The sequence below is a fragment of the Pan paniscus genome, chromosome 17, assembly GCF_029289425.2.
Source record: "Pan paniscus chromosome 17, NHGRI_mPanPan1-v2.0_pri, whole genome shotgun sequence".
NCBI lineage: Eukaryota > Metazoa > Chordata > Mammalia > Primates > Hominidae > Pan > Pan paniscus.
The window spans coordinates 25943691-25957752 of record NC_073266.2 but is presented as its reverse complement, the minus strand read 5'-3'; the positions used below and the strand labels follow the sequence as shown (position 1 = coordinate 25957752).

The 14062-nt window shown below is 52.5% G+C and overlaps 1 protein-coding gene, 1 non-coding gene and 1 pseudogene across 3 annotated transcripts in view; 2 read left to right on the top strand and 1 right to left on the bottom strand.

The window, feature by feature from the left end:
- Nucleotides 1–6980: 6980 nt before the first annotated feature.
- LOC100978991 (nuclear factor NF-kappa-B p100 subunit-like) lies at nucleotides 6981–9004 on the bottom strand (annotated as a pseudogene).
- Nucleotides 8327–14062, top strand: part of ANKRD62 (ankyrin repeat domain 62) — a 47029-nt gene continuing 41293 nt past the window's right edge. For both annotated transcript variants that reach the window (XM_034943591.3, XM_063597292.1), the window contains exons 1-5: nucleotides 8327–9570; nucleotides 10664–10778; nucleotides 10930–11103; nucleotides 11688–11794; nucleotides 13136–13273. In XM_034943591.3, the coding sequence (XP_034799482.1) occupies nucleotides 9353–9570; nucleotides 10664–10778; nucleotides 10930–11103; nucleotides 11688–11794; nucleotides 13136–13273 (752 nt within the window). In that variant the 5' untranslated portion in view covers nucleotides 8327–9352. The remainder of the gene's footprint in view (nucleotides 9571–10663; nucleotides 10779–10929; nucleotides 11104–11687; nucleotides 11795–13135; nucleotides 13274–14062) is intronic.
- Nucleotides 13923–14028, top strand: LOC112437850 (U6 spliceosomal RNA). The gene has a single exon (XR_003026350.2). It is a non-coding gene; the product is annotated as a U6 spliceosomal RNA (small nuclear RNA).

Genomic DNA, 14062 nt, shown 5'->3' with positions numbered 1-14062 from the left:
TCTCCTTTTTTTTATCTCTTGATTTTATTTATTTGAATCTTCTCTTTTTCTTAGTTAGCCTGACTAAAAGTTTGTCAATTTTGTTTAACTTTCCAGAAAGCCAACTTTTTGTTTAATCTTGTGTTTTTTTATTTCAATTTTACTTCTGCTACAATCTTTATTATTTATGTTGGGTTTAGTTTGTTCTTTACTAGTTGTTTAAGGTGTATTGTTTATTCGAAGTTTTTCTTCTGTTTGAATGGTAGGCACTTATAGCTATACATTTCTTCCTTTCTACTGCTTTTTGTGTGTCATAAGTTTTGGTATATTGTGTTTTCATTACCATTTGTTTCAAGAAATTTTTCAATTGCCATCTTAGTATCTTCATTGACCCACTAGTCATTCATTCACGAATGGATTGTTTAACTTCCATGTGATTGTATGGTTTCCAAAATCACTCTCTTACTTATATCTAGTTTTATTCCTTTGTAGTCAAAGAAGATGGCCATGGAGACAGCAGCGTGGTTGAAGTGGTAGGAGGCGGCCATCAGCAAGAGCTGCTCTGTGCCTGGCAGCTGGAGGCTAGAGCCTGTGGCGCAGCAGCTCGCCTCACTGTGGTTGGTGGTGGCGGCGACAGAGACTGCAGCACTACCAGAGTGGTAGGACAGGGGCTATCTGGGGCTGGACTTCTCACAGTGGGGGGTGCGTTGGGGGCACTCTCAGAGGTGTCACTGCCTGCGTTGGGGGTACCTGTTGGTAGCACTATATGGGGCTGTGCTGCCCATGGCGGGGAGTGGGTTATGGGTGCTCTCTGGGGCTGCAGTGCCCGTGGAGGAGGACAGGTTAGGGGCACTAATCAGGTACTACGCTGCTGGCGGCTTTGTTGGGGGTGGAAGTGGGGGGCGCTATTGAGGCAGGACTAGCCATGGAGGGGGGCTAGTTGGGTGCTGTTGGGGGCTGCACTGCTGGCGGTGGTTGGTAGAGGTGGCAGCGACAGTGGTGGCATCCAAGGAAGGAGCAGTTCTCCTCTCCCTGGACTCCACACTCCAGAGGGCGACCTCTTGTTGCTCATACTGGAGTGTGGCAGGTGCACAGTGTTTCCGTGGGAATCCTAAGCATGGCAGAGCCCACACCTGCCATGGTTACTGGGCCTGTGCATTCTGGGTCTGTGCCACAGAGACTGCCTGGCACCTCTGGGTATGGAGTAGTGGACACCACAGGGAACAGGGCCCTGTGCATGGAGGCGTCCAGAATGGGAATTGGCACCTGGATGCAGAGGGTTGGCTTGATCTCTGAGTTTCTGCTGCTCCTGCTCAACAAGGAGTGCAGCCCCGGTGGGCCCAGCGGCTCCTGTGGAGTGGGGAGCTGGGCTCTGTGGTATCTCCAGCACCCACCTTAGGCCCCAGTTCCTGGCTAGCTTGGGCCAAAAGGAGAGGCTGGACTTTGGAGGCTGGGTGTGAGTGCCTTTGCTGAAACTGGCCTCTGCCACCCAGTGGCTCACATGACAAGGTGAGGCTCTGACGCTACCACCCTTTGCATCTTCCTCTAGGCTCTTCTGGCTTTGTCTGCCCAGCTGCTCCGTGCCAGGAGGAGGAGGAGACACCTGCCATACACTGAAGGTTGCAACACTGCAGCTCGCCTCACTGAAGCGTGCCAGAGAGGTAGGAGGGTGGCAACACTAGGAAGGCAGGTGGCAGCAGCCAGGGTGGGGGCAGGCCTATGGCAGTGGCGGAGCTGCGGCAGTGGCCAGGTGGCAGGAGCCTTGTAGGGAGGGCCGGTGCATTGGCATTCAGCCTGGCCCCGCCCTGTCCTGGACTGCCCTACTGTTACCTGGCTGTCTTGGCCCTGCCCTACCCTGCCCTGGCCCCACCCTGGCCCTGTCTTAGCCCTGTGTTATTGTGTCCCTGCCCTGGCCCTACCCTTGCACTGGCCCTTCCCTGGCTCAGGCCGTGGCCCTGCCTCTGCCCTGGACCTTCCCTGAATCTGTGCTGGCCCGGCCTTGGCTCTGATCTGCTCCTTGTGCTGACCCTGGGCCTGCCATGGCCCTGGCCCTGCCAAAGGTCATGGTCCTGGTCCTGTTCTGGCCCTGACCTGGACTTGGACATGTCCTGGCCCTGATTTGTCCCAGCCCTGCCTTGTCCCGTCCCTGCCCTGGCCCCACCATGTCCCTGCCTGTTCTGCCCTCTGCCGGCAATGACCTCGCCCTGCCATGGCCCAGTTGTGCCATTGCCCTGCCTTACCCTGCCCTGGTTGTCCCCTGGCCCCTCCTGGCACTGGCCGCTCCATGGGCCTGCCCTGACTCTGCCGTGGCTTTTGCCCGGCCCTCACTATGGCCTGGTTCTGGCCCTGTCCTGGCCCTGTCCAGGCCCTGGCCCTGACCCTGGTCCTTCCATATCCCTGGCCCTGACCATTATCCAGGCCCTGTCCCTACTGCTGCCATATCCCTGGCCTGGGACCTGGCCCTGCCAGGGACGTGCCCTGACTCTGCCATGGCTCTGGCCCTACTCTGCCTTAGTCCTGGTCCCGACCTAGACCCTTTCCTGGCTCTGCCCTGGCCATGGTCGAAATTTCCTGGTCCTGAGCTAGCACTGGTCGGTCCCTGGTCTTGGCACCACATGCCCTGCCGTGCTCTGGCTGTGTCATCACCCTGCCCTGGACCTGCCCTTGTCTTACTCTGGTTTGACCCTGCCATGGACCTACCTTGGCCCTCACGCTAGCCTTGGCTAGGCCGTGCTCTGGACCTGGCCCTAGCCCAGACCTGGTTCTGGCCCTGGCCCTTGCCCTGGCCTTTGTCCTGCCATAGCCCTGGCCCTGGCCCTGAACTGGACTTAGAGATGTCCTGGCCCTGAAGTGACCTGGCCCTGCCTTGGCCTGTCCCTGCCCTGCCCCTACCATCACCTTGCCCTGTTCTGCCCTGTCCCGGCAGTGACCCAGCCTTGCCATTGCCCTGCCCTACCCTGACTTGGCTGTTCCCTGGCTTGGCTCTGGACCTGGCTGTGCCCTGGACATCCTCGGACACTGCCTCAGCCCTGGCACTAGCCTGGCCCTGCCTTGGCATCATGGGCCCTGCCCTGTCTATGGACCAGCTCTGGTCCTGTCCTGCACTGGCCATACCATGCCCTTCCCTGCCCTGACTCAGCCCTGGCTTTGGCCTTACCCCTGGTCCTGCCATATTTCTCATCCTGTCCCTACCCTGGCCTTGGCCCTGACCCTTACCCTGCTCTGGCCCTGCCCTTGTTCTGGCCCTACCCTTGCCCTACCCCAGACCCTGCTCCTGTCATGGCCCTGCCCTGGACCTGTCCTGGCCCTGGCCCTTCCCTGCTTGAAACCTTACCCTGGTTCTGCCCTGGCCCTGACCCTGAAATGCCTGGCCCCACCCTGGCCTTGCACTGCTTGGCCCTTCCCCTGATTCTGGCCCTGTCACTGTCCTAGCCCCAGCCCTGTCACTGGTCTTGCCGTGGCCCAGACCCTTCCTTGGCCCTGCCCTGCCCCTGTTCTGGACCCTGGTTGTGCCATGAACCTGCACTGTCCTTGCCCGTGTTTTGCTCCTGCCCCAAACCTGGTCCTGCCCCTGCCATGGTCATGGTCCTGGCTCTGCCCTGGCCATTCCCTGGCCCTGCCCCGGTATTGGCAATGTCCTGGCCCTGCCCTGGCTCCTAACTGCCCTGGCCTTTTCTTGGCCCTGTGCTACCTTGGCTCTGCCATGCCGTGGCCCTGCCTCTGCCTTGGCTCTGCTCTGGGCAAGGCCTTGGCCTTCAGCCTGGCCCTGCCCTGTACCTGCCCTACCATTACCTGGCCTGTCCTGGTCCTGCCCTGCCCTGGCCAGGACCTTCCCTGAACCTACACTGGCCCTGCCTCGGCTCTGGCCCTGTCTCTTGTCGTGACCCTGGTCCTGCCAATGGTCATGGTCCTGGTCCTGTTCTGGCCCTGAGCTGGCCTTGGACATGTCCTCGCCCTGATTTGTCCTGGCCCTGCTTTGGCTCTTTCTTGCCCTGGCCACACCATGGCCCTGCCTGTTCTGTCCTCTCCTGGCGCTGACCTCACCCTGCCATGGCCCATTGGTACTGTTGCCCTGCCTTACCCTGCCCTGGTTGTGCCCTGGCCCTGCCTGGCACTGGCCCCTCCCTGGACCTGCCCTGACCCTGCCTTGGCTTTTGCCCTGCCCTCACTATGGCCTGGTTCTGGCCCTGTCAAGGACCTGCCCTGACTCTGCCATGGCCCTGGCCCTGGCCCTGCTCTGCTGTGGTTCTGGCCCTGACCCAGACCCTTTCTTGTCTCTGTCCTGGCCCTGGCCTTTTCCTGGCCCTGAGTTGGCACTGGTCAGCCCCTGGTTTTGGCATCACCCTGCCCTCCCATGCTCTGGCTGTGTCATCACCCTGCCCTGGCCCTGTCCTTGCCCTACTCTGGCTTTGACCCTGCCCTGGCCCTACCTTAGCCCTCACGCTAGTCTCGTCTTGGGCCTGGACATAGCACAGACCTGGCTGTGGCCCTGGCCCTACCATGGCCCTGTCCCAGACCCTGGCCCTGCCAGGTACCTGTCCTGGCCCTGCCCTTGCCCTTCCCCTTTTCCTGGCACTGGCCTTGGACATGACCATGGTCCTAACCCTGGCCCTGCCCTGGAGCTGCCACTGTCTTGGCCCTGCCCTGGCCCTACATCTACCCTGCTTCTGGCCCTGGCCCTGCCCCAGCCATAGACCTGCCCTGGTTGGCCCTGCCCTGCCTTCGTCCTGTGCTACTCTAGGCCTGCTGTACCCTCCCCTGCCCTGAGTTTGGCCCTGCCCTGACCTTGCCTTGGCCCTCACACTGGCCCTAGCACAGACCTGGCCCTAGCCCTGGCCTTGGCCTGGCATTGACCCCTGCTCCTGACCTTGGTCCTGCCATGGCCCTGGCCCTGGCCCTGTCTTGGCCCTGGCCCTGAACTGGTTCTACCCTAACCCTGACAGATTACATTAGAATATTATTTAAAATTTTTATTTTAGATTTTTAAGATAACTATAGTAGTAATAATACATCATATGCTATTTATAATAGTAATAGTATTTGTAGTAGTTAATAATCGCTAAAATTTTAACCAGTACTTTCTTTGCTCCTGGTACTGTTCTAAGAGTATAGCTGTATAAATTTGTATATATGTGAGGCATTAATTCTCACAATAACTCTATAGGCTGGGTACTTACAGCATCCCCACTTCCAAATGTAAGAAACAGGCATAAAGAGGTTAAATACTTGGCCTGGTGCAGTGGCTCACACCTGTAATCCCAGCACTTTGGGAGGCCAAGGCTGTTGCATCTCTTGAGCTCAGGAGTTCGGGACCAGCCTGGGCAACATTGTGAAACCCTGTCTCTACTAAAAATGCACAAAAATAGGTGATTGATTTGTTTACGTTCCTTATAGGATTCTGGTTATAAAACATTGGTCAGATACACAGTTTGCACACACTTTCTTCCATTCTGTAGCTTGTCTGTTCAGTTGTTTGGTGATGGCTTTTGCTCTGAGTCAGCTCTTCCAGAAGTTTATTAGATCCCACTTGTTAAGCCCTGTTGTTTTGGCGTTGCTGTTGGGAAACTCAGCCGTATCAATTCTTTGCCCAAGCCCATGTCAAGAAGGGTATTTCTCAGGTTTTCTTGTAGGATTTTTATAGCTCAAGGCCTTCCATTGGCATCCTTCATTTGCCTTGAGTTGATTTTTGTATAGGGTGAAGGTAAGGGCCCAGGGATATTCCTTTGCACGTGGCTGTGCACTTTCCCAGCACCATTGATTCGATAGAGAGTCCTTTCTGCATGGCTTATCTTCCTGGATGTTATCAAAGATCAGGTGGTTTTTGGTGTGTGGGTGTACTTGTGAGTCCTCTTTTCTGTTCCACTGGTCTGTGTGGTGGAAACGGGTCCCTAGCTTTTCCCTGACATTGGAAATCGGGGAGTGTGATGCATGCAATGGAGTCTGGACGTCTTAGGATTGCTTTGGAAATTTAGGAAATTTCATGGTCTCACGTGAGTTTTACCATTGCTTATTCATATTTCTTGAATCGCATTTGCCAAATAGTAAATGATTACACTGCGAGGATAGATTGGGACATGTTGGTCCACGCGTACACTGTGGAATGATGACATCATGCTATTGAGTGTCTCCATGACCTCATACCGCTGTGAAAATTTCTTTGTGGAGGCCGGGCACAGTGGCTCATGCCTGTAATCCCAGCACTTTGGGAGGCCAAGGCAGGCAGATCATGAGGTCAGGAGTTTGAGACCAGCCTGACCAACATGGTGAAACCCCATCTCTACTAAAAATACAAAAATTAGCCAGGTGTGGTGGTGCGTGCCTGTAATCCCAGCTACTCAGGAGGCTGAGGCAGCAGAATTACTTGAACCTGGGAGGCGAAGGTTGTAGTGAGCCAAGATTGGCCACTGCACTCCAGCCTGGGTGACTGAGCAAGACTCCGTCTCAAGAAAAAAAAGAAAAAGAAAAAGAAAATTTCTTTCTGATGAGAACATTCTGAATCCTCCTTTTCAAGCTTTTTGGAAAGAGATGCAATGATGCCATGAACTGTCATCACTCTGCTGTGGAGCAGAAGAGCGGAATTCCTCCCTGTCATCTGAGTGTTACTTTGTACCTGTTTCCAGTCCCTGTTCAAGTCTTCTCTTCCACCTCCTATCTCTGGTAACCAGAGCTGGGGCTCTGCTCTCCTGCCCGGTGGAGCTTTGACTGATGGAAAGTCTGTCTAGGGACAGGGAGTGGGGTAGAGAAGGAGGCTCCAGGAGGCCCCTGCCCCTGCGCGCAGGCAGAGCAGGCTGTGTTCCAGGAGCCCGGGCTGATTGAGGAACACAGGTGGATTGGCCAGAGCATGAGGGGTTGGGGAAACGCCTGGCTTTTTTTTCCAAAGTTGGGAAGGAGGGGTCCTTCCCTTCCCATTAGAAACCTTTATTTGTCCCAACTGAGGGGTGGGTGTGGGGTGTTAAATTTAAGATTTGAAATAGGTGGGGATGCTGTACAGGCGGGTCCGGGAAGGGGGCTGGGGCCAGGCAGCAGGTCAGTGCACCTGAAGCTGGGGGTGCCCATGGCAGAGGCCTCCTGGTGGCTCAGGGGGTGGGCCAGCTTCTCTGCCTCCTGCTCCACTGATTGGCTCCCGTACCCCCTGTCTTCCTTCATCTCTGCTGTGCTGGGCAGCTTGTCTCAGGTCTCTGGACCCCTCAGCAGCCTCACTCCCTCCTCTAGGCCAATGCCAGACAGCGCCTCCAGCAGACCTGCCAAGTCCTCGCCAGCCAGCTCATAGCTGTGCAGGAGGCTGTCACTGGGCGAGGCCGTCTGTTGGTACATGTCCACCAGGCTGCGCAGCCCCAGCCGTTCTGCCAGCTCTGCCCAGCTGCCCTGGGCTTCTGGCCCGTCTAGCAGCTGCTCCAGGTTCTGCAGGGCTGTGTCACCAAGTGACAGCCCTGGCCCTGCAGGGCTGGGTGGGGTCAGGGGCAGCTAGCTCCATGGTGTTCAGAGTGGCATTTAGCAGCAAGGTCTTCACCTTGGTGCTGTGGATAAGGTCGAGGCGTGTGGCCCTGGAAGCTGCTTTGGGTGTCCTTCTCAGGCCCCTCTGAGTCCCAGTCGTTATCAGAGGTAGGGGGTGAGGGCAGTGGGCACAGGGGCTCCTCATTCTCAGCATAGATGTCAGCACTAGCCTTCAGAAGGAGGGTGAGGGTTGGGGACTCCAGTCCAGCTGCCAGGTGCAGGGGTGTGTTTCCCACAAAGGTGTGAGCATTCCCATTGGCCCGAAGCTTGGTGACCAGATGGGTGACCAACCCCAGCTCCTCCATCTCTGTGGCTAGATGCAAGGCTGTTTGGCCCCCCTGCTACTCTGTGGCCTCCACTTCAGCCCCACTGTCCACCAGCAGATCCAGGCACTCGGGGCTTTGGGCTTGGGCCGCCAGGTGTACTGCAAAGTCAGGCATGTGCAACAGCCGAGGCACAGCAGGAGCTCCACTCCAAAGCAGTGCATGCAGCAGCTCAGAGGCACCAGGGCCTGCCTGCAGTGCCAGGTGCATGGCTGAGTCTCCATGCCAATCAGCAGTGCTGGGTCTGCACCCACCTGAAGCAGAAAGCTCACCACCCTCATCTGCCTGGTGATCACTGCCAGGTGCAGGGGTGTCTGGTGCAGGTGGTTGGTGAGGTTGACGATGCCAAGGTGCTGGGTGTGGTAGATGACATGGGCTATGTGCTTGATGACCCTGGTTGGCCCATGGATGATGGACAGGTATAGTGGCGTGTCTCTGTTCTCGTCCTGCTCCAGCAGGTGGCATTGTCCCGCCAGCAGTGTGCTGGCGTCCGTGGTGACACCATAGTTGAGTAGGGCCTGGGCGCTGCGCTGTGCCGTGCCACACCAGGCTGAAGAGCGTTGTACTCTCGGGCTCACTGCAGCATCTCCAGGGCCTGCAGTTGGCACTGGGGAGGGGTCCTGGAGGGGGCTAGGGCTATGGCCGTGCAGGGCCAAGGCTAGGGCTAGGGCCAGGTCTGCACTAGGGCCAGTGTGAGGGCCAAAGCAGGATCAGGGCAGAGCCAAAGGCAGGGCAGGGCAGGGTAGAACAGGCCCAGGGTAGCACAGGGCAAAGTTAGGGCAGAACCAACCAAGGCAGATCTATGGCTCTGCGGCTTCCTCCTGAGTCCCTGCCGGGCACTGAAAGCCTGGCTCCTTTTTTTTTTTTTTCAGACGGAGTCTCGCTTTGTCACCCAGGCTGGAGTGCAGTGGCGTGATCTCGGTTCCCTGCAAGCTCCGCCTCCCAGGTTCACGCCATTCTCCTGCCTCAGCCTCCCAAGTAGCTGGGACTACAGGCGCCCGGCACCACGACTGGCTAATTTTTTGTATTTTTAGTAGAGACGAGGTTTCACCGTGTTAGCCAGGATGGTCTCGATCTTTTGACCTCGTGATCCGCCTGCCTCGGCCTCCCAAAGTGCTGGAATCACAGGCGTGAGTCCGCCAGCAGGCGGCGCTCGCGAGAGTGCGCAGCTCCCGCGAAGGGCCTCGCGGGCAGGCTGAGGTGCGCATGTGCCCTGGTGCCTAAGGGTTCTGGCCGGGGAGGCGGGGGGCGGTGGGAGGTGGGGGGAGGGCGGGTGCGCCACCACGTGGCGCCCGCGAATGGAGGGCGCGAGGCTCAGGGCTGTTTCTCCGCGGATGGCCTCGTGGGCCGGCTGAGGTGCACATGCGCGCTGGTGCCTAACGGCTCTGCTGGGCTAGGTGCTCCTCCGAGCAGCTGGAGACTGGAGTGTCCCTGACGGAGGTTGCGGCTGGACCTGGTTACGTGCTGGTGCTGCGCTCCAGAGAGGCAGAAAACGAGTGGGAGCTGAGGTGTCTTAAAGCCATTCCTCAGCCTGGGAGAGGATCTTTGGCTTCAGGATGGAGGTCAGGGGGTCGTTCCTGGCGGCCTGCAGGAGACGCATGGCTACCTGGAGGAAGAATCGTGACAAGGATGGCTTCTCAAATCCCGGATACCGAGTCCAGCAGAAGGATCTGGGCATGATCCACAAAGCTGCCATCGCAGGTGATGTGAACAAGGTGATGGAGAGCATCTTGCTCAGGCTGAATGACTTGAACGACAGGGACAAGAAGAACAGGTAAGGGGAACAGGAAGCCGGGAGGAGGCCTGGGGATATGGGAGAAGCCCCTGTTCCTGGTTTCGGGGTAGGGGAGATACGGTGCGGGGTGAAGGCATGGGTGGGGCGGAAGTCAGGTGAGGGTGGGTGGGGTGGGGGACTGTGGTGGGGAGTGGCTGGGGGGCATTGGATGTGATGGGGGACTGGGGTGGGGGACTGTGGTGGGGAGTGGCTGGGGGGCATTGGATGTGATGGGGGACTGTGGTGGGGGTAGAGTTGGGTGGGGGACTGTGGTAGGAAGTGGAGTTGGGTGGGGGTTGGAAGGGGTGGAGGACTGTGGTGGGGGGTGGGATGGGTTGGGGGACTGGTGGGGAGTGGCTGGGGGGCGTTGGATGTGATGGGGGACTGTGGTGGGGGTAGAGTTGGGTGAGGGACTGTGGTGGGGAGTGGAGTGAGGGTTGGATGGGGTGGAGGACTGGTGGGGGGTGGGATGGGGTGGGGGACTGTGGTGGGGGTAGAGTTGGGTGGGGGACTGTATTAGGAGGTGGAGTTGGGTGGGGTTGGATGGGGTGGAGGACTGGTGGGGGGTGGGATGGGGTGGGGGACTGTGGTGGGGAGTGGCTGGGGGCGTTGGATGTTGGGGGGACTGTGGTGGGGGTAGAGTTGGGTGGGAGACTGGTGGGAAGTGGAGTTGGGTGGGGGTTGGATGGAGTGCAAGACTGGTGTGGGGGTGGGTGGGGTGGGGGACTGTGGTGGGGGGTAGAGTTGGGTGAGGGACTGTGGTGGGGAGTCGAGTGGAGTGAGGGTTGGATGGGGTGGGGGTTGGATGGAGTGAGGGGACTGGTTGGGGGTAGAGTTGGGTAGGATGTGGGTACGATGCAAGGGTGGGGGTGGGGGTGGGGTGAGTGTTGTCACCAAGGGCACTGGGCTTTCTACCCTGGCAGGCTCAGCAGCACCCAGGATGTGGAAACCTTGCCTTTCTTCACAAGAAAAGTAACTATTTGTTCTGAAGGCAGAGGGATAACATACTATTTGATGTTTACAATTACATGCGTCATTGTATGTTTTGGGACTGTGCACTACAATTGCCTAAAACGACCTCTCATTCTCATAGGACTGCTCTACATTTGGCATGTGCCCATGGCCGTCCGGGAGTGGTAGCTGACTTGGTGGCCAGAAAATGCCAGCTTAACCTCACTGACAGTGAAAACAGGACAGCTCTGATCAAGGTATACGGTAGCCAACTCTTTCAGCATGGGATGGATTTAATTTAAATTCACAGAATAAAATTAATTCACCTCATTGAAATGTGACTAGTTGGTGAATCCTGTGGAAGATTTCCTAGAATTTACAGTCTATTTCTTGGTCTAATACTGACAGGCTGTACAATGTCAAGAAGAAGTTTGTGCATCCATCCTGCTGGAACATGGCACCAACCCAAATGTTAGAGATATGTATGGCAACACTGCTCTGCACTATGCCATTGATAATGAGAATATATCAATGGCAAGAAAACTGCTTGCATATGGTGCAGATATTGAAGCAAGAAGCCAGGTATGATCAACCAATGTTCTTTTCAAAGTATTTCAAGTATATTTGTTTTACCATTGACATATGATTTTTTTTAGTAAAACATCTGAAACTAGAAGGAAATATATTACGTGCAAATATTTGCTTTACATACAACTATTTAAAAATACATTCATAACAAATATGAAAACACGAGGTCTGTAGTCTAAATGTGTCCCATAGATTTAGGTTAGTTTACCTCCATAAGCTGTGTCAACATGTAAAATTTAGGAAACTCATACAGTGTCTAGATTTCAGGCTTCTCTTAAAGGATCACATCTGGATTCCCTTGAGCTCATATCACTGTTGAGTATGCTGTGCAGCGGTTATCCCTTTATGTGAGGCATATGTGCTCCAGTCTGCTACTGTGCCTTCCAGACACCCTAAGAGGGGTATCTGAAAGGGAAGGAGCAGCATGTGGGCAAGCACAGTGGAGTGAGAAGGAAGGGATTGCTTTTTATTTACTTTCTGCTTCATGTTTAAGTTCATAGGATGTTAACATAAGGTTTTCAGTTCAGTTGGGAAGTATGTAATTTTGTGAATTATAAATTGTTTTTGCTGTTTTGCAGGATGGACATACATCACTTTTACTCGCTGTAAATAGGAAAAAAGAGCAAATGGTGGCATTTTTGTTGAAGAAAAAACCAGATTTAACTGCAATAGATAATTTTGGAAGGTACAATAGTTCTTTTTTTGTTCATTTTTAAACCTGAGTGGTGTTCTAGAGTGGTAACAGTCACTTGTCAGAAATATTAAATTGATAAGATTAACTTATTATTATTGGGATAGAGGGAAATACCAGCACAAGTGATCAGGTAGAAAAACAATTATTTGGACTGGGCAACATAAAAAATAGTGTATTGCAGGATTTGTCTTCTCTTATTATATTGACTGATGTTTGTTGATGGATGAGGTGATACTTTGAGTCATATGATCTTAACTAAAGGGATGTCATATTGGTTTTACTTGTTTTAAAAGTGTAGACTTCAACTTTTAGTTTACTTTGTGACTCAATATTGAAATTTCTTAACTCTTTTATAGTAGTTTCAACCTCTGCTTCTTACATGCTTTTCCTTTAAAAATACTTTGTTAAAGATAAATTAGAGTTGAAAATCATTTTGTGTTTTGGATGACTCTTTGCTTTAGCTTGCTTTCTCTCAAAAATATTAATGTTAGGTTATTCCTAAGTGACTATTAATTGCTATTGCCAGATACTGTGGGTTCATTGGGTTTTTTCTTCTTTTTACTTCTAGTGTATTTTGATGTTATTTTTAATTAGTATGGGCAGAGGGAAAAAAGATAGCTTCAACTGGGTAAACTTTTAATGACTACAAGCCATGGGTGACAATGAGAAAAAAGAGATAGGCTATAGATTCACACAAGACTGGGTTTAATTCTTAGCTTTTCTGCTTACTAGATGTGTGACCTTGGGAACATTACTTATCACCAAGTGTTTTCCTTTATGAAACAAGAGGATAATAATATATCCTTCAAGGGTGGTTGTGTATAAGTAATATATGTATATATGGCATTTAATCCAGTGCCTCGCATATGATTATCAGCATTCTTAACTGAAACTACTGTGGCTATTATTAGCATTATTATTATTGTTTTAAACCTGCAGATAGCTCTTACTTATTGACCCCAAGCTTATTTTGAATTACAATATATTATATCAGACTAGGGAAGAAATGGATAATTTTTCACTTAAATTTTTAGCTACTTTAGATAAGTGACCTGAGCATAGCATTGTGCCCATCAAAGGACTTTATTTTATCAACTTCTGCTATGTCATATCCCAGTGGGACAAGAGGCTTCCTTGTTGTTCCTTCTGTTTGGCTTTGGTGGCAATTTACAAAGATGAACCCTTGAGCACCCAAGATGTTTGTGTTTATTAGTACATGTAATTGGTTAATTCTACATGGACAGGCATATTAAATTGGTAAAGTTTATAAATTTAGCTTTTAACATAGCTTTGCTAAAGTTCCTAAGCATGAAATTATCTTTCTTATTTTAGAACAGCCCTGATACTTGCTGCTCGTAATGGATCAACAAGTGTAGTCTACCAGCTTCTTCAGCACAATATTGATGTCTTTTGCCAAGATATATCTGGATGGACTGCAGAAGACTACGCTGTTGCTTCTAAGTTTCAAGCGTAAGTGTTAAAAAGGCTAGTGAACACTAAATTGAGGTTTAAAGTCATTGTAACCATTGCATCTTATATATCAAGTGAGATTTCATAGTTTGGTTCAGGTAGTTTTGGAGTGGCAGTGAGTTAGTCCACTTCATCAGCCAGAAATCAAGCATAAGACTAGAAAAGTTAGAAGTAGCAATGAGTGTAGGATTCTTTAACTCAAGTCTCGTAAGACTTCTATGCTTAGTTATTCTGTGAGTCCCTTGTTTGTCTTCTCTCTAGCAAATATTAGTTGGGATAGTTCTAAGCTGTTAGAGATGTTCAGATAGTGTTGCAGGAAGATATCAAAGTTTTTTCTTCTTTGTTACCAGATTTTTTACCCCAAGCCCCTTTATATCTTATGTAGCAGCTTTTCTTAGATAGAGGAAGGTCCCATGTTGTCCGCAGTGGGCTCCAACTTGTGGTTGGCCCCTCGAGTGATCTGTTTTCCATAATAATAAAAATCTCCCAGCCCACTTGCTTCTCCATCTCAAGTTTTTAAAATATCTTCAAATATTACCTCATAGGAAGCCATTAGTCAGAATTATCTGTCTCAAGTAGGTGAGTTGGACTGAACAGAGCCAAGCTTCATCCATGACTGATCAGCATCCATTTATAAAAGTAGAGCTTTGTGCTTGCTTCATGGCACATATGCTAAAGTTGGACCAATACAGAGAAAATTAGCATGGCCCCTGCATAAGCATGTCACACTAATCTGTGAAGCAGTCCATATTTTACACAGTTACAAGAAGGCCATTTGACTAGTTTGCT